At 44.3% G+C, this 25167-nt stretch overlaps 1 protein-coding gene across 2 annotated transcripts in view; it reads right to left on the reverse strand.

Annotated features, from left to right (window-relative positions):
• Positions 1-311: 311 nt before the first annotated feature.
• Positions 312-25167, reverse strand: part of LOC130274586 (cytochrome P450 2J4-like) — a 66478-nt gene continuing 41622 nt past the window's right edge. For both annotated transcript variants that reach the window (XM_056523026.1, XM_056523022.1), the window contains 3 exons: positions 7840-8024; positions 7544-7685; positions 312-614 (listed from right to left, as the gene is read on the reverse strand). In XM_056523026.1, the coding sequence (XP_056379001.1) occupies positions 436-614; positions 7544-7685; positions 7840-8024 (506 nt within the window). In that variant the 3' untranslated portion in view covers positions 312-435. The remainder of the gene's footprint in view (positions 615-7543; positions 7686-7839; positions 8025-25167) is intronic.

A 25167-nucleotide genomic window follows, 5' to 3' on the forward strand; every position in this document is an offset into this window, starting at 1 on the left:
ATGGACTGGGCACCTTGGAAACAACAGCGGCACGGGATTGTAGCTGGTAAACACATGTTTAGCCCAGCCTGGCCCCTTCTGAAAAAAAAAAAAAAAGTTTCTGGATAACCTTTTTAATAGAGGAAAGGGGTTAAACTGATCAGTTTATCACACCCCAAAAAAAAATAAAAAAATAAAACAAACACAAAACCAAACATTTAATACAAATTTTATATTATATTAAAGGGTCATAATTTAATAAAAAATATCTTCTAAAAATAGGATAGTACTGTAAACAGTGTACATTAATATTTGTGGTCAACATTATCATCTCAACATATTACATGTTATCTTTACTATTCCTTGTTAAAAAAAAAGTGAAAAAAAAAATAAAAAAAATTTAAAAAATCTCCTTTCGTTTGGTTATTAATAGAGCACAGTATACTTGTTACATGTTTATCGGGGGACAGCGCAGATCCTGAAAGGGTGAGGCTGTAACGTCAGTTTATAGATATATTTTGTGTTGACTTCAGTCACTCCTTCTGGTAGCTGGAAGCTGAAAGACCGCATCAACGTGCTAAAAAAATTGAAGACCTCAGAGCGGGCAAGTTGTTCTCCCAGACATACCCGAGAACCTGTATATAGAACAAATAGCAAATGATGTGTTAGACACAGAGAAATAATGCAAAAAAAACACAATTTTACTTCTACCATAGACTTCTATGGGAGAGAAACCTCAAGATGTCATTATCAAAATCGCAGCATGTTGACTGTGCGTTTTTTCAGTGTTTTTTGGCCTTAGGCATTGTTTCACTTCTCTTTGGCATTTTTTTCAATCGAACACTAACATCTGGCTGCAGTGCTTTTCCTAAAAAACAAACAAAAACAAAAAAAAAAAGGAATAGCTGGTATACGGATAGTGTGGAAAACTTGTTACCTGGAATATTACATTTTCTGGAGTCTATAGGCTACAATAAGTGATCTATCAGTATGTAGACTAATTGTAATGTTCCAGTACAGGACATGGTCCTGTACTACCCTTCGGCCTTGTCAGGTTGAGACCCTCAGTGACCTGCAGGGTTTCCCACTGTTTCCAGAATGTTGTGTATACTGCTTTAATGTATAGATAGTGCAGAGGACCTGTGAGAGGTTGTCTCAAGGACTTGTGAAATGTCACATGTTATGCAGTCACATGATTTGTTGTCACATGTTCTCCCAGAGAGCACAGCTTAACCTTTGACCCGCAGCTTGTCCAATGGGCTTTGGCTCATTCCTCCACTATAAAAAAAGGGCGGCCATTACTATTCACACTCTTACCACCTGCTACTGAGCACAGCAAACACCAGAGATCTCAGACTTTTGACTTACTGGAATGACTGAAGCTTTGTGGCCTTCCAAGTAGCTGACCACTAGCACTATGTCTGCTGTCACTACAAATAGGCAAGTCCTGCATATAGTCAAGCCTCAAGATAATAGTCTCAAGTCTATTACAAGTACAATTGGTCCCAGCAAGTTGCAAGGTCTTCCGAGTTCCTGGCCACCTCTCTGGGAATCTGGTCTAGCTGTGAAGATAATACCATCTGTCTTAAACTCTGTAAAGCCTCTGTTAAACCACAACTGGTTGTGGACTCTGTTCCTTAACTAGCCATTGGAATAGCGGAGATACAGTTAGTGTGGTTCCAGTACCAAAAACCACTCTGTCGCGAACACTAGGGAGTTAATAACATCTTGCCCCAGGGGTTAATACCATTTGACCCCACCACCAACACGGCTACACCCATGGCCCCACCATACACCGGTGGTCCGCCACAAAATAAATCAACCAATTTAAAAAAAAAAAAACGAGCAAGCTCCAGCTGTTAGAAAACGGAAACAGAGGCATAAAAGTATGCAGCAATAGAAACATTTTATTGGAATGGTATATTGTGCTGCCTACGGACTCCAGGAAAGTTAATTTTAGGTAACATTTTTGTGGTAGCCCAGTAGGGTAGGTGTTACCCCGTACCTTTGCTGCCCTCCGGCAGCCTCCCTTCAGTGTTCCATGGGCTCCCTTGTACTTGTTTCCCCCTGTACATATGTTCTGCATTGTAATGTATTATAAAATGTCTTGTTGCTTTAAAGGGGTACTCTGACGCTAAGACATCCTATCCCCTATCCAAAAGGATAGGGGATAAGATGCCTGATCGCAGGGGTCCCGCCGCTGGGGACCCCCGTGATCTTCCACGCCGCACCCAGTTAGAATCAGCCCCCGGAGCTTGCTCGCTCCAGGTCTGATTACTAGCGATCACAGGGACGGAGCATAGTGAGGTCACGGCTCCGCCCCCTCAATGCAAGCCTATGAACCACAGACTTTTCCGAATTAATGTCTTGAAAAAGTCATCAGGTCAGTACTATTAATCCCCAGCACCGCTCAGGAGGAACCTCTTACAAGACTCCTTTATGAATGATTATATTTTGCTAACTCATAACATTTTTTCATGGTGGATGTGATGCAGGTGTCAGAGGATGTGGCTGACCAGAGACTTACATTTTGAAGTCAGAAATCATTTTGCAACTGGTGCCTTAACCTCTTCAGGACACAGGGCGTATGGATACGCCCTGCATTCTGAGTCCTTAAGGACTGAGGGCGTATCCATACGCCCGTGGGAAATCCAGTCCCTACCGCTAACCGGTTGGGGACCGGAGCCGAATGCCTGCTGAAATCATTCAGCAGGCACCCTGGCACATCGCCCAGGGGGGGTCCCGAGACCCCCCATGTCAGCGATCGGAGAAAATCGCATGTCAATTACGACATGCGATTTTCTCCAATTCCGGGCTGATCGGGTCTCTGGTGACCCGATCACACGGAAAATAGGGCTGATCGGAGCTGTCAGCAACAGCCCCGATCAGCCTAAAGGATAGGAGTGAGGTCGCAAAGCTGCGATCTACTCCTATCCCCTGGCATTAGTCAGAACGGAGTTCTGACCTATGGCAGCGCAGGACAGGGGGTTGCCATGGCAATCCCCGTTCTGCCCGCCCCTGGATGTGGAGGGGCTCTGGGAAGAAGATGGAGGCGGTACCTGCAGGAGAAGATGCCTGGGGACCTGGTATCTTCGCTGGAGCCTGCTGGATCCTGATCAGGTAGGGAATAGACAGTGGGGGGGAATTGAAAGTGAAAGTAAATCGATCTTTACTGTGGCAACCACTAGGGGGGCCAAACTGCAACTCCCAGCATGCCCAGACAGCCAAAGGCTCTCTGGGCATGCTGGGAGTTGTAGTTTTGCAACATCTGGAGGGTCACAGTTTGGAGACCACTGTTACAGTGGTGCCCAAAACAGTAGCCCTCCAGATGTTGCCAATCTACAACTCTCAGCATGCCTCGACTGCCCAGGCATCCTGGGAGTTGTAGTTCTGTAACATCTGTCCCTTCAGATTTAGCAATTTTCATGACATTTTTGAAAATTGCTGCTCTACTTTGAAGCTCTAATTTTTTCAAAAAGCAAAAATATGTCCATTTTATGATGCCAACATAAAGTAGATATATTGTATTTGTGAAGAAAAATTAATTTGGAATATCCATTTTCCTTACAAGTAGAGAGCTTCAAAGTTAGTAAAATTTTCAAAATTTTTATGAAATTTTGGGATTTTTCACCAAAAAAGGATGCAAGTAACGCCGAAAATTTACCACCAAAATAAAGTACAATATGTCACGAAAAAACACTCAGAATCAGAATATTCGGTAAAAGCGTTTTCGCGTTATTAATTCGTAAAGTGACGGTGGTCAGAATTGCGAAAAAGGGTTCAGTCCTTAAGGTGAAAAAGGTCTGCGTCCTTAAGGGGTTAAAGAGCTGAGGGATAGTCTACCCAGCTTAGCATGGTCCCTTAGAGCTGTCTGGCTTTTATGCACAGAAGTGTACAAGAATGTCAGATCCCTCGCATGTGCAGCAACACTGGCACCATCCTGAGGAAGAATTCCACTACGTGCATGCCAGACAGAGTGCAGAAGGCACCCCGACCCGCAGCAGCCATATTAGAAGTCCCAATTCCAGAGTACAGGGTATGGAGAGTACATACAAACAGGATATGCACAGCAAACATAGGTATGTTCTAGTAAGTACCAACTTTAGAAGTGGTGCAAACAATTCCCCATATGCAGTAAGACAGCAAAACATGAGCAGGTACAGATGAGCCACCCATACATAAAACATGCTGAGGGACTGGGAAAATTGCAATCTCTTGTTTGTTCCAGGGATAGGAAAAAACAAAACCCCACCATACAGAGAAAAATGTCAAAATCTCAGTAGGGGCATACAGGTGTAGCCCTAAACTTCGTAACCTTTTTATTCTGCTTTATGCAACTACTGAAGAAAAAAAATACAAAGACAGTTTTTTTTGGAAGAGTTTTATGCAATTTTAATAAAAGTAAAAAAAGTAAAAATCCAAAAAGCATGTGGAAGTATCAGTCATATAACCAGCATTAACCAGAATATACAACATATCAGAAACCAGATGCTCGCACAAGGCTACGAGATCCCACAATCAGATACCACAAGTTGCAATGCCAAGAAACCTGACAGACCATTAGCATGCCTACTTAGGTGACGGAATGCCCAACAGGCAAGTTCTAAAATGCTATCAATAAGCAAAAAACTAAAGATAAACACAATACACCAAACACCACAAGAGCATACAACACGGAGGACAGTGAGGGAGAAACACAAGGAAGGGAGAGGAGAGGGCAGATCAGGGAGTTCGCTGATCACAAAAACTGTCCCATGGTTTGCAAACCTCCCAGAGGCCCATGTACCTATGCAAATGGATACCAGCATCCACAAAGAAATTCACAGGGAATAAGACAGCAGAAAGAAGGCCTTTAGTTCGTTATTAGGCCCTGGCTACAAAGCTGTTCAAACTCTGTGGGTATAGAAACCACTGTAGAGCACAATTAAGTAACCATGTGAGGCCTCAATTGCAGGTAATGGAGCAGCTCCGAGTAGGGAAGTCAGTGTTTAGTCACCAGAAGGAGCAGATGAAGACACCAATGACGTCCGCGTTAAAAAAAAAACAAAAACACACTCAACAGACCCCTAGAACCCCAGGCCCCCACCATCTCCAATGCCATACTCGTGGTAGTTCAGGATGATAAAGGAAAGACAGTAGTGAGAGGAGGAAAGTTTGGATTTCAAGGCACATTATCCCCATATGTACATAGGATGTAATATTTAGTCAAATCTGGTACTGCCAGCCCACCCATGGATTTATTAGCCATCATCACCGACATGGGCAGTCAATGTCTTTCCGCATCCCAATTGAATTGGAACAGAGCTGGCTTAAAAAGGAAAACTGTCATCCCATTCACCCTCACTAAACCCAAAACACTGTGCTATAGTGGGGGGTGAACAGGAGACCGGTGCGGGGTCTCTGAATACACTTACATGCAGTTCGATGCCCGTCCCTCTGAATCACTATAACCTGGTGTATTGGGTTTTAGTATGGGTGAACGGGATGACAGTTTTCCTTTTAAAGTCAGCTCTCACCTACCCTGATAGGGTGCATGACTGGGTCATTAGTTATCTTGTCTTTTATACTTTATTATCAGTCTCCCCTGTGTTTCTACAGCTGTGTTTAAGTCTTGTATCCTTTTTCTGCCTCCATTGGCTTATGCATTGTATTGGTAATTATTTTTTATTTCTATGTATCCATAAGGCTTGAACCATAGAACTTTACCCTCCATCTGTAATTATTGACATACAATGTAGCCCCCTTAGATCCATTTGGGATATACTCCATATGTGTTTTCTGACCATCTATTCATTATATCTGATTTTATGGATGTATTTTAATAGGTCTTCTAATAAAGATTAACATATGTTTTCCATATTTAGCCTAAATTTTTTGTGAGAACTAGACATAACTTCTAAAGTCCAACAAATATAATGAGGGAAAAGCAAAGTGCTGCAAAAAAGGCCTACAGACATTTTCCAAAATCCCCACCACAAGTCAATATGAGTACTATTCTGTGATCGAATACAGAGATCATATAGGAGGTCAGATATCTTACAGGCAGTCAGCTGCGTATCACCACACTGCAGACTGCAGAAATAATGAACCCCTTCTCACTGCAGTGTTTATTTTTTTTAAACTTTTTTCTGATAATCTAAATAACATTTTTAATTATTCAGAGCCTTTAATCTTATCATATAACTAGCTGAGTACCTGGGCCCTGGTTTTTCCTACCTAATCCTTGTGGGGTAGGGAAAGCAATGTTGGAGGAAGTACTTATCATATCCCGACCCCATCTCCCATCCTCAGGTGGGGCAGAGTTGTGAAGAAGAGATTGTAGGCCGAAAATTGAAGGAGGCATGGTTTTGTGGAGATGGGCATGACTTGCAAGCTGGACCAATGCACAAAAAACACACAATAAAAGGGGTGTGGCTTAAATGGTGGGTGGTATGCGGGAAGGGTGTGGCTGGACTGGCACACTCACCAGGAAGATGCACTAAGGTATTGGAAGTAATATGGGACTTAGACAAAAAAAACCATCCTTCACGTTAGGGGGTATGTTAGGGTTAATTTAATCATTTTTTATTTGACATAAAAGTAACATGTGTACTAAGTTTCATCAAATATCTCCAGCCATTTGGAAGTCATGCTGGAACACACATTTCCCATAGACTTACATAGGGCTTTAAAGAAAAACCACACCCCTTGCAAATGGGGGTGGGTTGGGGGTCAACATATTAACATGAAGCTTGGTGTACATGTTTTTAATATCTTTAGCCATTTGGAAGTGATGCTGGAACATACAGATATTTATGTATATATAAAATGCTGGTTCATGCACACTATAGCCCAGATTTATCAAACTGAGAAAAAAAAAAAAAAAAAAAAAAAGGAGTGATTTTCCCAGAACAACCAATCACAGCTCTGCTTTCACTTTACCAGAGCTAGTTAGCCGAGCTGTGATTGGTTCTTGTGGGAAAATCAATCAGAGTTTGATAAATCTGGACATATATCTATATATATGATGCTGGAACATACAATATATATTCTATATACACTCTGAAACAGAAAAAAATTGAAAAAAAAAAACATTAAATACATTTCCTGTTCCCTGGCTCCGCCCTCTACACGGTGCCACCCTAATCACTGGTCCCCTCAGTGCCTATTGGCAAATCTAGCCTTGGCTATTGGCCCTCATATCCAGGCAGATTAAGTATCTGATGAAGGACCCTACTTTTTGATAGAACAGAGCTTCCGTAAGTCAATCCAAAAATAACTGCTTTTCCCTTTCTAGGCCACCATTGATTGGATAAACAATGCCAACTGAAAATGCCAAACTATAGAATATATGGGGAGATTTATCAAAACCTGTCCAGAGGAAAAGTTGCCCATAGCAATGGTTCAAATCGCTTTCATTTTCAGAGGCCTTTTCAAAAATGATAGAAGCGATCTGATTGGCTGTTATGGGCAATTCAGCAACTTTTCCTCTGGACAAGTTTTGATCTCCGCCTATATGTACTTGTTTAAAAACCTTGAGATATTATAATCATAAATGCTTGCGAAACAAGAGAATTCTTCTTACCTGCAGAAAAAGGCATGAAAGCCTCATTCATCAAAAAATTCCCATCACTGTCCAAGAAATTCTGTGGGTTGAACTGATTGGGTGTTTTCCAGTACTGTGGGTCATATAGCACCGAGTCCAAATTGGCCAAAACCATTGTGTCCTAACAGATGTATACATAGTATTTGAAAAAAAAAAAGAAAATATAAAGTTGATTTTAGAGAAATTACCACATCACTAGTACAGACTTGTCAAAGCATGGTAAACGTGCAGATCATGTTATATAAAACACTTATGCTGTTCATCACAATATTCACCTTCCGCAATGAGTAGTTCCGAATTTTAATATTTTTTGTGCAAGTCCTTGGCATGCCAACAGCTGCTATGTTTCCATAACGTAGAATTTCATGTATCACAGCATTGGTGTAAGGTAGATTCTTTCTGTCTTTATAATATATCTGAGGTCCATTACTTGTGGCATCCAATTCTTTCTGTACCTCCTCTGTAACATGTGGCAGATAAAAGTAAAAAATTAAAAACAGGCCCCCAAAATGCTTGGGGGGTGTATTGTGAGCTCCAACTGGCCTAGACACTGTGTTCATGTCCTATCGCACAAATAGGGCAAGTTAAAAATTTGTATTTATTTTTTTGATATATAGCTTAAAACTATACTCCACTAGATAAAAAAAAAATTCTATTTAAAACTCTCATCCCTTCCAGTACTTTGCTGCTGTATGCTCCACAGGAAATTTTTGAAAGTATTTTCTGTCTGATTACCGTGCTCTCTGCTGACATATCTGTCCATGTCAGGAACTGTCCAGAGCAGGAAAGGTTTTCTATGGGGATTTTCTCCTACTCTGTCCATTTAGGAACTGTCCAGAGGTGTCAGAGTACTGTGGTCAGACAAAGGAAATTAAAAAAGAAAAGAACTTCCTGTGGAGCATATAGCATCTGATAAGTCCTGGAAGGATTAAGATTTTAAAATAGAAGTAATTTACAAATCTGTAACTTCCTGCCACCATTAAAAAAAAAAAAAAAAAGTTTTCCAGTGGAGTATCCCTTTAAGCTTTTAGCTAGTGCAGAGCCAATTGCCCCATTATGCAGGGTGCCACCCTAGGCTGAATCTCCAGTGCCTAGTGGTTAATATAGTGTCTGCAGATGCGATCTCCTGTTTATCTACTCCTTTGCTTACTTCTGCCCACAAGCATCTTTGCCACTCACCTATTCTCACCTATTCATCCACTTATGGACACACTGACATTCACCTTGCACATGCACTCATTTCACCATGATATAAACATATATACAGTTACCTTTTGTGTAGTAAAATAGGATCTGTCGCAACAGATTTCAGCATAAAAATGTTTCAGCGCATTTTTATGCTGAAAAAGCCCCCCTCAGCTTATAATCGGGCTGTTCACCATAGTCCACGAAGAAGAAGAGAGTCGCGGTCTGAGATCCTGCAGCTCTGCCTTTCCCCTTCAGGAAGCTCAGACCAGACCGTTGAGCATTAAAGGCCCGGCCGGCCGTAGGAAGATAAAGTCAAAGTATACACAACTGTGGTGTCCCAGCACCAAAGGCTGTCCTGTGGGCTGCAGATCTCCTCAGGCAGACCTGCTGCACAGGAGTTGGGCCCACTATGACTGCCTGCTGTATTTTTATTGTTCAAGCACTTTATCATATGTTTATTATGTTTCTCATGTGCACTGTAAATTATGTAATTTAAATTATGTGTGTTATGCCGTAAGAGCAGAGGAGCAGTGTATGTGTGACCCTGCCTGCCCAGTGGGAACCCCTAAACTGTTAGTTATATAGTGTAGTGGGGGAGGAGTTGCCCAGTCTAGCCCTAGTGCTAGAGCTGAGCACAAGTGTGGTAAAGTAGTGAAGTGGTGTCGGGAGAAACTCTGGAAAGTCCAAGAACAAATCTCTTTTCAATCGTTTAAGTGATCCCCCGTACAGTGGAAAGTCAAGCCTTAGCGGAGAAATCAATTGGACCTTGACGGAACCCTAGCCGGCCTGGAGAATCTTCAGTCTCATATCAAGTCAGTATTAATCAAGTGGGTGAAAAGCACCATAAGTCCCAGCAAGGCAAGAGGGCTCTCAAAGGGTTACACTGCATCCTCTCCACTCTGCACCATACTGTTGGCGTGTAACACAATATATATTATAGTATGGGCCAGCCAGGGCAGTGGGCACAACACATTCGATGTATGCATGTCTGATTTTTAACCCCTTAAGGACGCAGGGCGTACGCCTCTCTTTCCGAGTCCTTGCTGCTCGCCGGGCAGGCACCGGACCGTGATGCCTGCTGAAATAGTTCAGCGGGGGGATCCTGAGGTCCCCCCATATCGGCGATCGCGGGTCAATTCAGACCTGCGATTCTGTTCCCCACTGCTAGCCGGGCGGGGATCGGAGCTGGATGCCATTCAGCAGGCATCCCACCACAGTGCCGAGAGGGATCCTGAGGATCCCCCATATCTTCAATCGCTGGTAAATACTAAACTATCAATCCGCTGCGATTCCGGGTCACGTGTGACCCGATGACCCGGATAATGATGAAGACCAGTGGTGTAATATACACCACCAATCATCATCAGTACAGTACTGTGAGGTGTTGCCACCCCCCAGTACAGCGGTGATTGGGCGGCTGTAGTGACCGCACCAATCACATCAGTATGGGGAGGGGGGAGGTGGGTGAAGGAGCATGTTACTCCGTTCTGCCCACCATTATTCAGAGAGCTGGTGTGCAGGATGGAGCCCCGTGCTGCCATCTCCCCCCTCAGTTAAAAAAGTGCCCCCTTGCCCCTTTTCTGTGGCCCCTTAGCACAGAAAGCAATCAGGGACAGTTTAGATTAGGTAGGGACAGATTAGGCGTACCGCCTGTAGGTGTCTACGGGTCCGTAGCACCTTTAGCTGTGTGACCCTGGCCCTACAGGGTCGCTGCGGTCTGCCCCCGGCATTTTTTTTTTTGGGGGGGGGGGGGGGCACAGATTTTTTTTTTTTTTGCTAAAACGTGTGGCCGGGCCCTCTTAGCTATAAAAGAGCGGTCCGCTACTGTTTAGCTATGGACTATTTCAGTGACTTCTTTGTCAATCTGATGGTTGACCAACTTTACGGAGCCTTGTTGTGTGGCCGGGCAGCACGTTACCCCATATGTGAATGTATTTCCATAGTCAGGAGAAAAAGCCCTCCAATTTACAGCCCACTGTTCAAAAAAACCTGTGAGGTGTAAGTTCTCGCTGTACCCCTTGTTACCTTCCTTAAGGGGTGTAGTTTCAAAATTGTGGTTACTTTTTTTATTTTTGAGATTTTATGTCAGAACCTCAACCATTGCAGTGCAAAGCACCACTTTAGGCCTCAAATCTCATCGGTGCTGTCTTACTCCTAAGCCCTGTTTTGCACCCATGTATATGAGGTATATCCTTCTCCAGAAGAAGGATATACCTCATATATGGCGGAAAACACAATGGGGGAGATTTATCAAAGGATTTAGACTGGTTTTTCCTGTCTAAATTTGTCGCACAGAAAGTCGCAGTCTAAATATGTGCGACTTTTCTGCGACTTTTGCTGTAGAGGATTTTTAGAACATGATGCATGCAAGTCTATTTTAGACGGAAATGCATTGGAAAATGCATTGGTGCTGAATTTATCAAGTGCGACTTTTGTGCGACAAGTTGCATCTGCCCAAAATACGCTGAAATGTCAGACCATGTTGGAGCAGGTCTAAATGCAGTTTAAGCTGTAGACCCTGAAGTCTGAGCACAGAATTTATCAAGGGCTGTGAGACCTTTGATAAATTAGGAGCACAATAGACAGGAGACTACCACATAAGCTGGTCTATAAGCATACCCAGAATAGACTAGATTAGTAAATGTCCCCCAATGTGTTTGAGGGGCCTTTCTGTGAGAAATACCCCATTATAGAAACTACATTCCTCAAAGCATTCAAAATGACATTCAGAAAGTTTAGCCCTTTAGGTGTTTCACAAGAATAGCAGCAAAGTGGAGGAGAAAAATCTAAATCTGCATTTTTTTTACACTAACTAACATGTTCTTGTAGCCCCATTTATTTATTTTTTAAAACACATGTAATACTATTTTAGAAACTACACCCCTCAAGGAACGTAACAAGGGGTACAGTGAGCCTTAACACCCCACAGGTGTTTGATAAATATTCATGAAGTGGGATGTGAAAATGAAAATTGGCTTTTTTACACTAAAATGCTGAGGTTACCCCAAATTTTTCATTTTCACAAGTGGTAAAAGGAGAAAATGTCATTGTAAATGTGTAAATACATTTCTTTGGAGTAAGGACATACCGTATATACTCGAGTATAAGCCGAGTTTTTCAGCACGATTTTTCGTGCTGAAAACACCCCCCCTCGGCTTATACTCGAGTGAACTCCCCACCCGCAGTGGTCTTCAACCTGCGAACCTCCAGAGGTTTCAAAACTACAACTCCCAGCAAGCCCGGGCAACCATCGGCTGTCCGGGCTTGCTGGGAGTTGTAGTTTTGAAACCTCCGGAGGTCCGCAGGTTGAAGACCACTGCGGCCTTCGACATCATCCAGCCCCCTCTCACCCCCTTTAGTTCTGTACAGTACTCGCCTCCGCTCGGCGCTGGTCCGGTGCTGCAGGACTGTCCGGAGAGGAGGTCGTCCGGTGGGATAGTGGTTCCGGGCTGCTATCTTCACCGGGGAGGCCTCTTCTAAGCGCTTCGGGCCCGGCCCCAGAATAGTCACGTTGCCTTGACAACGAAGCAGAGGTACGTTCATTACCAACGTACTTCTGCGTCATCGTCAAGGCAACGCCTCTATTCTGGGCCCGAAGCGCAGAGAAGAGGTGCCCCCGGTGAAGATAGCAGCCCGGAACCACTATCCCACCGGACGACCTCCCCACCGGACAGTCCTGCAGCACCGGACCAGCGCCGAGCGGAGGCGAGTACTGTACAGAACTAAAGGGGGGTGAGAGGGGGCTGGATGATGTCGAAGGCCGCAGTGATCTTCAACCTGCGAACCTCCGGAGGTTTCAAAACTACAACTCCCAGCAAGCCCGGACAGCCGATGGCTGCCCGGGCTTGCTGGGAGTTGTAGTTTTGAAACCTCTGGAGGTCCGCAGGTTGAAGACCACTGAGGGCGGATGATGACAAGAGGATGATGAAGGGGGGGTGTGGGATGATGACAAGAGGATGATGAAGGGGGGGGGTGTGGGATGATTACAAGGGGATGATGAAGGGGGGTGGGGATGATGACAAGGGGATGATGACAAGGGGATTATGATGAAGGTCTGGATGATGACAGGTGATGATGATGAGGAGGATGTTAATGACGGGGGTCTGGATGATGACAGGGGGGGGGATGATGTATTTCCCACCCTAGGCTTATACTCGAGTCAATAACTTTTCCTGGGATTTTGGGTTGAAATTAGGGGTCTCGGCTTATACTCGAGTATATACGGTACCTCGTATCTTGGCGTAAACAGCATGCACACCGGTCTCAGAGGTGCCAATCAGGGTCCTTGAGCTTTGGCTTTCTCCTATGGAGCCAGAACAGTGGGACCTCCCCCCCCCCCTCAAGGGGCATTACATGGGGTAAATAACTGGGGTACACTAAACTAAATTGGGGTACAGTGGGACATAAAATTTTAAATGATGTTCCCAGAATGATGACCCAGAGCATAGCCAAAACTTTAAAATATGCCCACCCCAAACCCTATGCTCTGAATCATCATTCTGGGAATGTGATGTGTGGCCGTCCCTAACTTGTTGCCTCAAATGTGCACCCCGCTCAGGTGGAGAGAGAGCGCTGCGCATTTGAGGCAACATAAAAAGTCCCTGATGATAGTGACTCAGTGACCCTTTTTTTTTTTTTTTTTTTTTTTTTTTTTTTTAAGTTATTTTGGGCAAATTAGTGGTTTATGGGGTTAAAACTTGGAATGTACTCTGGACTTGGTACATTGGGGTCAAATTATGGAAAGTTAAAATGAGAAGGGAAAATGTAGTACTCCATGGAAGTGAGATACTCCCTGAAGCAATCCTTAATGCAGAGGCCCGGATGATCGGGGCAAGTGTCACATTGAGTGGTGGTGTCCTTCTGTATCCCCCTCTTGCAACACTCTGCATCTTTTCTGGGTTTGTCCCTTCTTTCTAGTGTGGGGGACTTCCCCTGGAAAGTGTTGGCCTGGGACGATCCTGGCACCTATAACTCCAGTTCCTTCGGAACTCCGGCCTGCTCTTTCCCGGTCGCCAAAGATAAAGACCTTTAGGACTTCTTGGAACTGGAGGAATGTCCCTGTGTTGCCAGCGTGCTGGGAGAGTACAAAAGAGTTGTACATGGCAACCTGTACCAAGTAGACCGCAACGTTTTAGTACCATACCCATGTTTTGCGCATGATCAACTCCCCCCATACACAGATTGTAGTCCAGAATACAATCGGGCTTGAGGACCGATGTTGTGGTACCTCGCACAGGGACAGGTGAGCTGCCGTTGCCATGAATAGTGGTCAGCATAAGGACATCCCTCTTATCCTTATACTTGACCAACAACAGGTTTTCATGGGCAAGGGAACGGGACTCACCCTTGGGAATAGGTTTCTGGATCAAATTTAGAGGGAGGCCACTCTGGTTTCTCCGCACGGTCCCACAAGCGGACATCGATCTGGCGGCAAGGGATGTGAAGAGAGGGATGCTGGTATAAAAGTTGTCCACGTACATCCAGCAATGGGTACACAAGCTCCCAAACAAGTTTCCAGCTAACACCCAGAGTGGGGGAACAATCTGGGGGTTCAATACGGGAATCTCGTCCCTCATACACTCTAAACTTGCAAGTGTACCCGGTGGTACTCTCACAAAGTTTATAGAGCTTCACGCCATATCATGCCCGCTTCGAGGGAATATACTGGTGGAAGATGAGTCTCCCCTTAAAACTGATGAGAGACTCATCAACCGAGAGCTCCCTGAGCGGTACGTAGGCCTCCAAAAATTTGGCCCCAAAGTGATCGATGACCGGCCTCACTTTGTAAAGCCAGTCATAGGTGGGATCACTTCGGGGTGGACATACCTCATTATCTGCATAATGAAGGCATTTCAGAGTGGCCTCGAACCGCTTCCGTGTCATGGCCATACTGTAAAGCGGGGTCTTGTATAGGATGTCCCCGCTCCAGTAGTGCCTGACACTAGGCTTTTTGTCCAGGCCCATATGCAGCAAGAGGCCCCAAAATGTCCTCATCTCTGCTGCATCAATGGCGCACCATTCATTGGACCTGGCCAAAAAAGAATCAGGGTGGTGGGCGATGAACTGCCTGGCGTACAGATTCGTCTGCTCCACCATTAGATTGATCAGGCCGTCACTGAAAAAACAACAAATAGTCAATTTCAGCGAACCCAGCCGCGTCAATCCGGATTCCGCAGTCGCCAACAAACTCCGGAACCCGTGGCTGGTCGGATTCCTAGTACCAGCAGCATTGTCGCTTGTACTAGTCCCGGCCACTGGGCCACTATCATGGGGGGTGCGTGGCCTCACCTGGCGCCGTCTCCGCCACCGTACAGGGGACTTATCACTGCTAGATGAGGACGATGAAGAACACAGGAATGTTGGATCTTAATCGTCCTCATTGGCAGATTCGGAGTCGGAGGTAAGAAAGGCGTATGCCTGCGCTGCCGAAAATGCCTGGCGAACCATCGCCTTTATCTACGGTGGTGGGGGGGGCGGTTTGGGGAGTATGTACTGTGTGTGATTTGTGTAACTATAAACTGTATTGAGGGGGGGGGGGGAAGCGCTGCGGCCAAAAAAATATATAAAAATGGGGGGGCCAAATGCAGCGCCCTGAACCCCTAATAGGGCCCGGGTCCCACTGAAAAATTGCGGCGGACCCTTGGGGACCTATTAGGCTGTCGGGGGGGGAGAAATGTTTTTACTTTTTTTTAACTTTTATATTAACTTTTTACCCTACCTTTCCCTGGACTGCATTCTTTCCCTGATCTATGGGGGGGGGGCTTCTTTTCTTCTGTGGGGGCTCCGATCTCAGCAGAGGGGGGGTCCCGGTCTTCCTCCAGTAGCTCTGACCGCTGACTGAACCCAGCCAGCCGCGGGAGCTGCAGGAGGATGCAGTTAACCCCTCCCCTGCCGGCTGCTATTGGCTGGATGATCGTCCAGCCAATAGCAGCGATCCTGGGGGGGATGAAATCGCCACCTCCCCATAGATACAGGAGGTGATCGGGGGTGTATCCTACACCCCCAATCACCTTGTATCTCCAGGTCAGCGGGTCACCAGTGACGCGCATCACCGGAATCGCACCGGTTCACAAGTGTGAAGTCGCTTGCGTTATTTTGCGATTGCCGACATATTGGGGGGGGGGGGGGGGGGGTCTAATGACCCCCCTGGGCATTTGCACGGGATGCCTGCTGAATGATTTCAGCAGGCATCCCGTCCGATCCCCGCCCGGCGCCCGGAATTGTCCATGACGTACGCGTACGTCATGGGTCCTCAAGTACCAGGGTTTCATGACGTACGCGTACGTCAAGGGTCCTCAAAAATGTCTTCAAAAAGTTAAAACATGTCAACTTCCGGATGCCAACATAAAGTAGACATATTGGATTTGTGAATCAATATAAAAATTTGGAATGTTCATTTTCCTTACAAGCAGAGGAATTTCAAAGTTAGGAAAATGTTAAAATTTTCATGACATTTTGGAATTTTTCGCAAAGAAAGCATGCAAGTAACGACGAAAATGTACCACTATGTTAAAGTAGAATGTGTCATGAAAAAAATCTAGGAATCAGAATGAAAAGGTAAAAGCATCCCATAGTTATTAATGCAAAAAGTGACAGTGGTCAGAATTGCAAAAATAGGGCTGAGTCCTTAAGGGGAAAAAGGGCTTAAGGGGTTAAAAAAGGGGTTAAAAAATTTGCAAATTATGGTAGAAAATAAGTATTTGTCAATAACAAAAGTTCATCTCAATACTTTGTTATATACCCTTTGTTGGCAATGAGAGGTCAAAGTTTTCTGCAAATCTTCACAAGGTTTTCACACAATGTTGCTGGTATTTCGGCCCATTTCTCCATACAGATCCCTTCTAGAGATGTTTTGGGGCAGTCGCTGGGTAACAGACTTTCAACTCCCTCCAAAAGGTTTTCTATAGGGTTGATATCTGGAGACTGACTAGGCCACTTCAGGACCTTGAAATGCTTCTTACGAAGCCACTCCTTTGTTGCCCGGAAGTGTGTTTGGGATCATTGTCATGCTGAAAGACCCAACCATGTTTCATCTTCAATGCCCTTGCTGATGAAAGGAGGTTTTCACTCAAAAGCTCACGATACATGGTCCCATTCACTCTTTCCTTTACATGGATCAGTCATCCTGGTCCCTTTGCAGAGAAACAGCCCCAAAGCATGGTATTTCCACCCCCATGCTTCACAGTAGGTATGGTGTTCTTTGGATGCAACTCAACTAGTCATGTTTGGAGGAAAAAGAATGCTGAGTTTTTACCAAAACGTTCTACTTTGGTTTCATCTGACAGTCTCCCAATCCTCTTCTGGATCATCCAAATGCTCTCTAGCAAACTTCAGACGGGCCCGGACATGTACTGGCTTAAGCAGGGGGATATGTCTGGCGCTGCATGATTTGATTCCATGGTGGCGTAGTGTGTTACTGATGGTAGCCTTTGTTAATTTGGCCCCTGTCTCTTAAGGTCATTCACTAGATCCCCCTGTGTGGTTCTGGGATTTTTGCTCACCGTTCTTGTGATCATTTTGACACCAGGGGGTGAGATTTTGGGTGGAGCCCCAGATAGAGGGAGATCATCAGTGGTCTTGTATGTCTTCCATTTTCTAATAATTTCTCCCACAGTTGAGGTCTTCACACCAAGCTGCTTGCCTATTGCAGATTCAGTCTTTCCAGCCTGGTGCAGGTCTCCAAAGTGGAGTTTGGAGTGTGACTGAGGTTGTGGACAGTTGTCTTTTATACTGATAAGTTCAAACAGGTGCCATTAATAGAGGTAACAAGTTGAGGACAGAGGAGACTCTCAAAGAAGAAGTTACAGGTCTGTGAGAGCCAGAAATCTTGCTTGTTTGTTGGTGACCAAATACTTATTTTCCACAATAATTTGCAAATTCTTTAAAAATCTGTTTGATTTTCTGGATTTTTTTCCTCATTATGTCTCTCATAGTTGAGGTATACCTATGACAATTACAGGCCTCTCATCTTTTTAAGTGGGAGAACTTGCACAATTTGTGGCAGACTAAATATTTTTGTCCCACTGTATATCCCCTGAGGTTTTATGTCACTGTATACCAACGACTGTGCCTACTGCCCTGCCGGTACTACTACCTAACCCACATACGCACAGTTGTACATTCAGTCACTGTGCTTAACCCTATACCATCACATCACTGTGTATATTAACCATGTTGGGACATCACTGTAAATTAATCATGTACTATGCCATCACTGTGCATATTAACCCTGTACTGTGACATCACTGTGTAGGGTTAATCTACACAGTGATGTCACAGTACAGGCTCCTCTACAGTGCTGTGATCAATGATGTAGCCTTTACACAGTCTTACCCATGCTTGGTCACGCCACCCTAGGCTTATACTTGAGTCAATACGTTTTTCCCATTTTTTGTGATAAAATTAGGTGCCTCTGCTTATACTCGGGTATATGCAGTAATTTTAATAATGGGAGTAAGTATTAGATAGGCGGATTATACAGCCAGGGGGCTCCATATCTTTATTCTGTAGGTCCATACGGTTACAAGGATACCCAATTTATGTAGATTTTTATACTTACTAATTTTGGTGCATGTAGTTTATAATTTTATGTTTAAAATTGGCATCTTATGACCCCTAAAACTTAATTTTTCCATGTCTGGGGCAGTATGAGTGCTCATTTTTTGCGCCGTCATCTGTAGTTTTTATAGGTACCATTTTTGTTTTGATGGGACTTTTTGATCGCTTTTTATTAATATTTTTATGGTATATGAAGTGACAAAAAATACCAAAGTCCAAAATTGTGCATTTTTGAACGTGTACGCTAGAGATGAGCGAACTTACAGTAAATTCGATTCGTCACGAACTTCTCGGCTCGGCAGTTGATGACTTATCCTGCATAAATTAGTTCAGCTTTCAGGTGCTCCGGTGGGCTGGAAAAGTGGATACAGTCCTAGGAAAGTCTCCTAGGACTGTATCCACCTTTTCCAGCCCACGGGAGCACCTGAAAGCTGAACTAATTTATGCAGGATAAGTCATCAACTGCCGAGCCGAGAAGTTCGTGACTAATCGAATTTACTGTAAGTTCGCTCATCTCTAGTGCACGCCATCAACTGTGTGGTTTAGCTAACCTAACATTTTAATAGTTCGGACATTTAAGTACGCGGCGGTACCACATGATTATTTTTATTCTTTATTACATTATTTTATTTAAAAAATGGGAAAAGGGGGGCGACAAACTTAATAGGGAAGGGGTTAATGGACTTGTAAAATTTTTTTAATTAAAAATTTTATACTTTTTTTGAGCATATACTGATCAGTGCTCTGGCGTTGCAAAGCACTGATCAGTGTAACTGGCATCCTGCTGCGCAGGCATGGAGCAGTAGATCACCGATCTAACAACTGAGAGGCAGATGAGGACCCTCCCAACTGTTAAGCTGATCAGAACATCACGATTGTGTCGTGATAGTCCAGATCAGCTCTGCTGAGCTGCTGGGATTCTTTTACTTTCGTTTTAGACTGCGCAATCAACTTTGATTGCGGCGGCTAAAGGGTCAATGCCGGCATGGGCCCGATCGGCCATGTCCGGCATTAGCCGTGGGTCCTGGCTGCTCGTAGCAACCGGGACCCACCGGGTTTAACCCGTTCTCTGCTGGCGAGAACGTTTTAAAAGGAACGCCGAGTCCTTAAGGATCGGGGATGCAGGGCGTATGCCTACGCCCTGCATCCCAAAGAGGTTTAAATGCTCAAAAAGGTATCAAGTACCACAGAAATTGTACCAATAAAAATTAGACAAGACACGTCTACACAACTGCATTGAGTGAAAAAAAATGGGGTTCAGAATATGGGGACAAAAAAGGATTTTTTATTTGATTGTGAAAAAGTTTTAAAACCTAAATATATATTATTGCTGTTAGACTTTTTTTTTTTTTTTTTAACATAACCACAGGATAAATCATAAGTGATTAGTGGGGATCCAACTACTGTGACCCTGTTCAATTACAAAAATAGGGCTCCTAAATGCCTAAGCATTTAGGAGCCCTATGTTTGTAACTGGACAGGGCCACAGTAGTTGGATCCCCACTAATCACTTATCCTATGGCTTGAATGGAGCAGCATTATATTTTTATTTTTCACTTTTATTTTTCACTTATAATAAATTTAGGAAGCATCTGTGAGTGTCAAAAGAAGCTCACTACACCCCAAGATAAATTCCTTGAGGGGTGTAGTTTCCCAATATTGGGTCTTTGGGGGGCATTTATGTATTTAGTATCTCAATTCTTTTGCAAACCCAACATGATGCTTGAACAACCTAATAAAAAGGCCCCAAATTCACAGGCTTATTCTTTATTTCTGAGGCATGTCTGCATCAAGCAATGCACTAGGGCTAATGTCGTGTCCCGGTACAGAACATGGTTCTGTACAGTCCTAATGTCCCCTCAGAGGGACCTCAAGTCCACAGGGCACTCCTGCGGGATCCCCCTAGGTCAATATTATGATTTCTATTGTATATTACTCATGTACATTTATTATAGGTATTGTACAGTGAATATAAGCTATGTCCAAAAGGTTGTTAGGATGTTTAAACTGTATAGGACCTTCCTAAGGTCATGTGATCTAGTCATGTGATATGTGATCACAGAACAGTAGTACAGTGGCCTGCATCATCATTATTACCACTACAAGTCCAAGCAAGCCTGAGAGGTTCCCTGTGTCCCGGTCACCTCTGTGGAAGTTTCTGTAAGAAATGTTATACTACCTTCTTCAGTAAAGTTCCAGTTGCATCAAAACCTGCTTTGGACTCATTTAAATACATGCAGTTTTGTGTTGGTTGTCGGCGATGCCCTACACAATACAACCACATCCTGGCGTCATGAACACTAGGGGCTAATAACACCTTGCCCCAAGGGTTAATACCATTTGGCCCCACCACCTACACAGCTACACCCCGTGGTTCCGCCATACACCGTGGGTCACCACAACTTTGGAGTCATTAACATGCATACAGGTGTGTGCCTTAACCCCTTGGGGACGGAGCCCATTATAACCCTAAGGACGAGAGCATTTTTTTGCAAATCTGACCACTGTCACTTTAAGCATTAATAACTCTGGAATGCTTTTACTTATAAATTTGATTCCGAGATTGTTTTTTCGTGACATATTCTACTTTATGTTAGTGGTAAAGTTTCGGCGATACTTGCATCCTTTCTTGGTGAAAAATTTGAAAATTTCATGAAAAATTTGAAAATTTTGCATTTTTCTAACTTTGAAGCTCTCTGCTTATAAGGAATATGGATATTCCAAATAAATGATATATTGATTCACATATACAATATGTCTACTTTATGTTTGCATCATAAAATTGATGAGTTTTTACTTTTGGAAGACATCAGAGGGCTTCAAAGTTCAGCAACAATTTTCCAATTTTTCGCAAAATTTTCAAAATCGGAATTTTTCAGGGACCAGTTCAGGTTTGAAGTGGATTTGAAGGGTCTTCTGGTTAGAAATACCCGATAAATGACCCCATTATAAAAACTGCACCCCTCAAAGTATTCAAAATGACATTCAGTAAGTGTGTTAACCCTTTAGGTGTTTCACAGGAATAGCAGCAAAGTGAAGGAGAAAATTCAAAATCTTCATTTTTTACACTGGCATGTTCTTGTAGACCCAGTTTTTGAATTTTTACAAGGGGTAAAAGGAAAAAAATCCTCAAAATTTGTAACCCAATTTCTCGCGAGTAAGAAAATACCTCATATGTGTATGTCAAGTGTTCGGCGGGTGCACTAGAGGGCTCAGAAGCGAAGGAGCAACAATGGGATTTAGGAGAGTGAGTTTTTCTGAAATGGTTTTTGGGGGGCATGTCCCATTTAGGAAGCCCCTATGGTGCCAGGGCAGCAAAAAACCCCACATTGCACACTATTATGGAAACGACACCCCTCAAGGAACATAACAAGGGGTACGGTGAGCCTTAACACCCCACAGGTGTTTGACAACTTTGTTAAAGTCAGATGTCTAAATGAAAAAAATCTTTTTCCACTAAAATGCTGTTTTTTCCCCAAATTTTACTTTTTTACAAAGGGTAATAGGAGAAAATGCCCCCCAAAATTTGTAACCCCATTTCTTCTGAGTATGGAAATACCCCATGTTTGGACGTCAAGTGCACTGCGAGCAAACTACAATGCTCAGATGAGAAGGAGCGCCAGTGAGCTTTTAGAGAGATAATTGGTTTGGAATGAAAGTCGGGGGCCATGTGCATTTACAAAGCCCCCCGTGGTGCCAGAACAGTGGACCCCCCCCCACATGTGACCCCATTTTGGAAACTACACCCCTCACGGAATGTAATAAGGGGTACAGTGAGCATTTACACCCCACTGGTGTTTGACAGATCTTTGGAACAGTGGGCTGTGCGAATAAAAAAATTACATTTTTCATTTTCACGTACCACTGTTCCAAAAATCTGTCAGACCCCTGTGGGGCGTAAATGCTCACTGTACCCCTTATTACATTCCGTGAGGGGTGTAGTTTCCAAAATGGGGTCACATGTGGGTATTTATTTTTTTGGGTTTATGTCAGAACCGCTGTAAAATCAGCCACCCCTGTGCAAATCACCAATTTAGGCCTCAAATGTACATGGTGCGCTCTCACTCTTGAGCCTTGTTATGCGCCCGCAGAGCATTTTACGCCCACATATGGTGTATTTCCGTACTCAGGAGAAATTGCGTTACAAATTTTTTTCCTTTTACCTCTTGTGAAAATAAAAAGTAAAGGGCAACACCAGCCTGTTAGTGTAAAAAAAATAAAAAATTTACACTAACAGGCTGGTGTAGACCCCAACTTTTCCTTTTCATAAGGGGTAAAAGGAGAAAAAGCCCCCCAAAATTTGTAGTGCAATTTCTCCCGAGTACGGCGATACCCCATATGTGTCCGTAAACTGTTTCCTTGAAATACGACAGGGCTCCAAAGTGAGAGAGCACCATGTGCATTTGAGGACTAAATTAGGGATTGCATAGGGGTGGACATAGGGGTATTCTACGCCAGTGATTCCCAAACAGGGTGCCTTCAGCTGTTGCTAAACTCCCAGCATGCCTGGACAGTCAGTGGCTGTCCGGAAATGCTGGGAGTTGTTTTGCAACAGCTGGAGGCTCCGTTTTGGAAACACTGCTGTACAATACGTTTTTCATTTTTATTGGGGGGAGGAGAGACAGTGTAAGGGGGTGTTTATGTAGTGTTTTACTCTTTATTAGGTGTTAGTGTAGTGTAGTGTTTTTAGGGTACATTCACACTGGCGGGTTACGGTGAGTTTCCCGCTAGGAATTTGCGCTGCAGCAAAAATTTGCCGCAGCTCATACTTGAAGCAGGAAACTTGCTGTAAACCCGCCCGTGTGAATGTACCCTGTACGTTCACATGGGGGGGGGGGGGGGCAAACCTCCAGCTGTTTCAAAACTACAACTCCCAGCATGCACGGTCTGTCAGTACATGCTGGGAGTTGTAGTTTTGCAACAGCTGGAGGCACACTGGTTGGAAAACCTTCAGTTAGGTTCTGTTACCTAACTCAGTATTTACCAACCAGTGAACCTCCAGCTGTTGCAAAACTACAATTCCCAGCATGACTGATCACAGAAGGGCATGCTGGGAGATGTAGTTATGCAACAGCTGGAGGTACGCAACTACAACTCCCAGCATGCCGAGACAGCTGTTTTTTGTGTGGGCATGCTGGAATTTGTAGTTTTGCAACATCTGGAGTGCTACAATTTAGAGACCACTGAACAGTGATCTCCAAATGTTGCAAAACTACAACTCCCAGCATGCCCAGACAGCAAACAGCTGTGTGGGCATGCTAGGAGTTGTAGTTTTGCAAGATCTAGAGGGCAGTATAGAGATCACTGTGCAGTGGTCTCTAAACTGCAGACCTCCAGCTGTTGCAAAACTACAAATTCCACCATGCCCACACAGCAAACAGCTGTCTGGGCATGCTGGGAGTTGTAGTTTTGCAACATCTGGAGGGCTACAGTCTAGAGACCACTATAGTGATCTCAGACTGTAGCCCTCTAGATGTTGCTAGGCAACTACTCACCGGCTTCCGTCGCATCCGGGAGCAGTCCTCTTCTGCCGCACGCCGCCGCAGATCTCAGTCGCCGCCCGCCGATCCCCGTCGCTCCGCTGCCTCCGGAGGGGTAAGTGGACTCCGGTGCCACTCCTCTTCGTTTTCCCCGTTCTGCCCCGCCTATTGTGGGTGGGCAGGACGGGGAAAACGAAAGTAAACCCCCCGCCCCAGATCTGCTATTGGTGGTCGCGTCTAGACCACCAATAGCAGAGATAGGAGGGGTGGCACCTCTGCCACCTCACTCCTATCGCTTTAGGGGGATCGTGGGTGTCTTAGACACCCGCGATCCCCATTCTATTCCGGGTCACCATAGACCCGGAATCGGCGCAAATCGCAAGTGTGAATTCACTTGCGATTTGCGCCGATTGCCGACATGGGGGGGGGGGGTCTAATGACCCCCCTGGGCATTTGCACAGGGTGCCTGCTGATAGATGCGACCGAAATTTACACGGGCGTATGGATACGCCCTTCGTCCTTAAGTACCAGGACGCAAGGGCGTATGCATACACCCTTCATCCCCAACAGGTTAAAGGGTACCTCTCATCAAATAAACTTTTGATATATTTTAGATTAATGAATGTTGAATAACTTTCCAATAGCATGTTAATGAAAAATATGGCTTCTTTCTATTGTATTTTTCCCGATCAGTCCTGTCAGCAAGCATTTCTGCTGGAGTCCTAAACACTCAGAGCTTCCAGCCTGCTTTGTTCACAGCCAAACAGGCTGTGAACAAAGCAGGCTGGCAGCTCTGAGTGTTCTCCTTTGTGAACAAAGCAGACTGGCAGCTGGTAGTGTTTAGGACTCCAGCATGAGTCTGAAATGCTTGCTGCCAGGACTGGTAGGGAGACCCCTAGTGGTCATTTCTTCAAAGTGGAAAAGTAAATAGAAAGAAGCATTTTTTAATAACATGCAATTGTGAAGTTATTCTGCATACATTAATCTATAATATATCAAAAGTTTTTTTGATGAGAGGTACCCTTTAACCACTAAACCCCCAGGTCACCCGCAGCAGGATACGGTTGTATGCCTTAACCACTCCACCACTAAGTCAAGTCAGGCCACCCATTAACCCCTTATGGACTCAGCCCATTTTGGCCTTAAGGACTCAGACAATTTAATTTTTACGTTTTCATTTTTTTCTCCTTGCCTTCTAAAAATCATAACTCTTATATTTTCATCCACAGACTAGTATGAGGGCTTGTTTTTTGCGCGACCAGTTGTCCTTTGTAATGACATAACTCATTATACCATAAAATGTATGGCGCAACCAAAACACACTTTTTGTGGGGAAATTAAAAAGAAAAACGCAATTTTGCTAATTTTGGAAGGTTT

Source organism: Hyla sarda, chromosome 1, assembly GCF_029499605.1.
Source record: "Hyla sarda isolate aHylSar1 chromosome 1, aHylSar1.hap1, whole genome shotgun sequence".
In the NCBI taxonomy this organism is placed as follows: Eukaryota; Metazoa; Chordata; class Amphibia; order Anura; family Hylidae; genus Hyla; species Hyla sarda.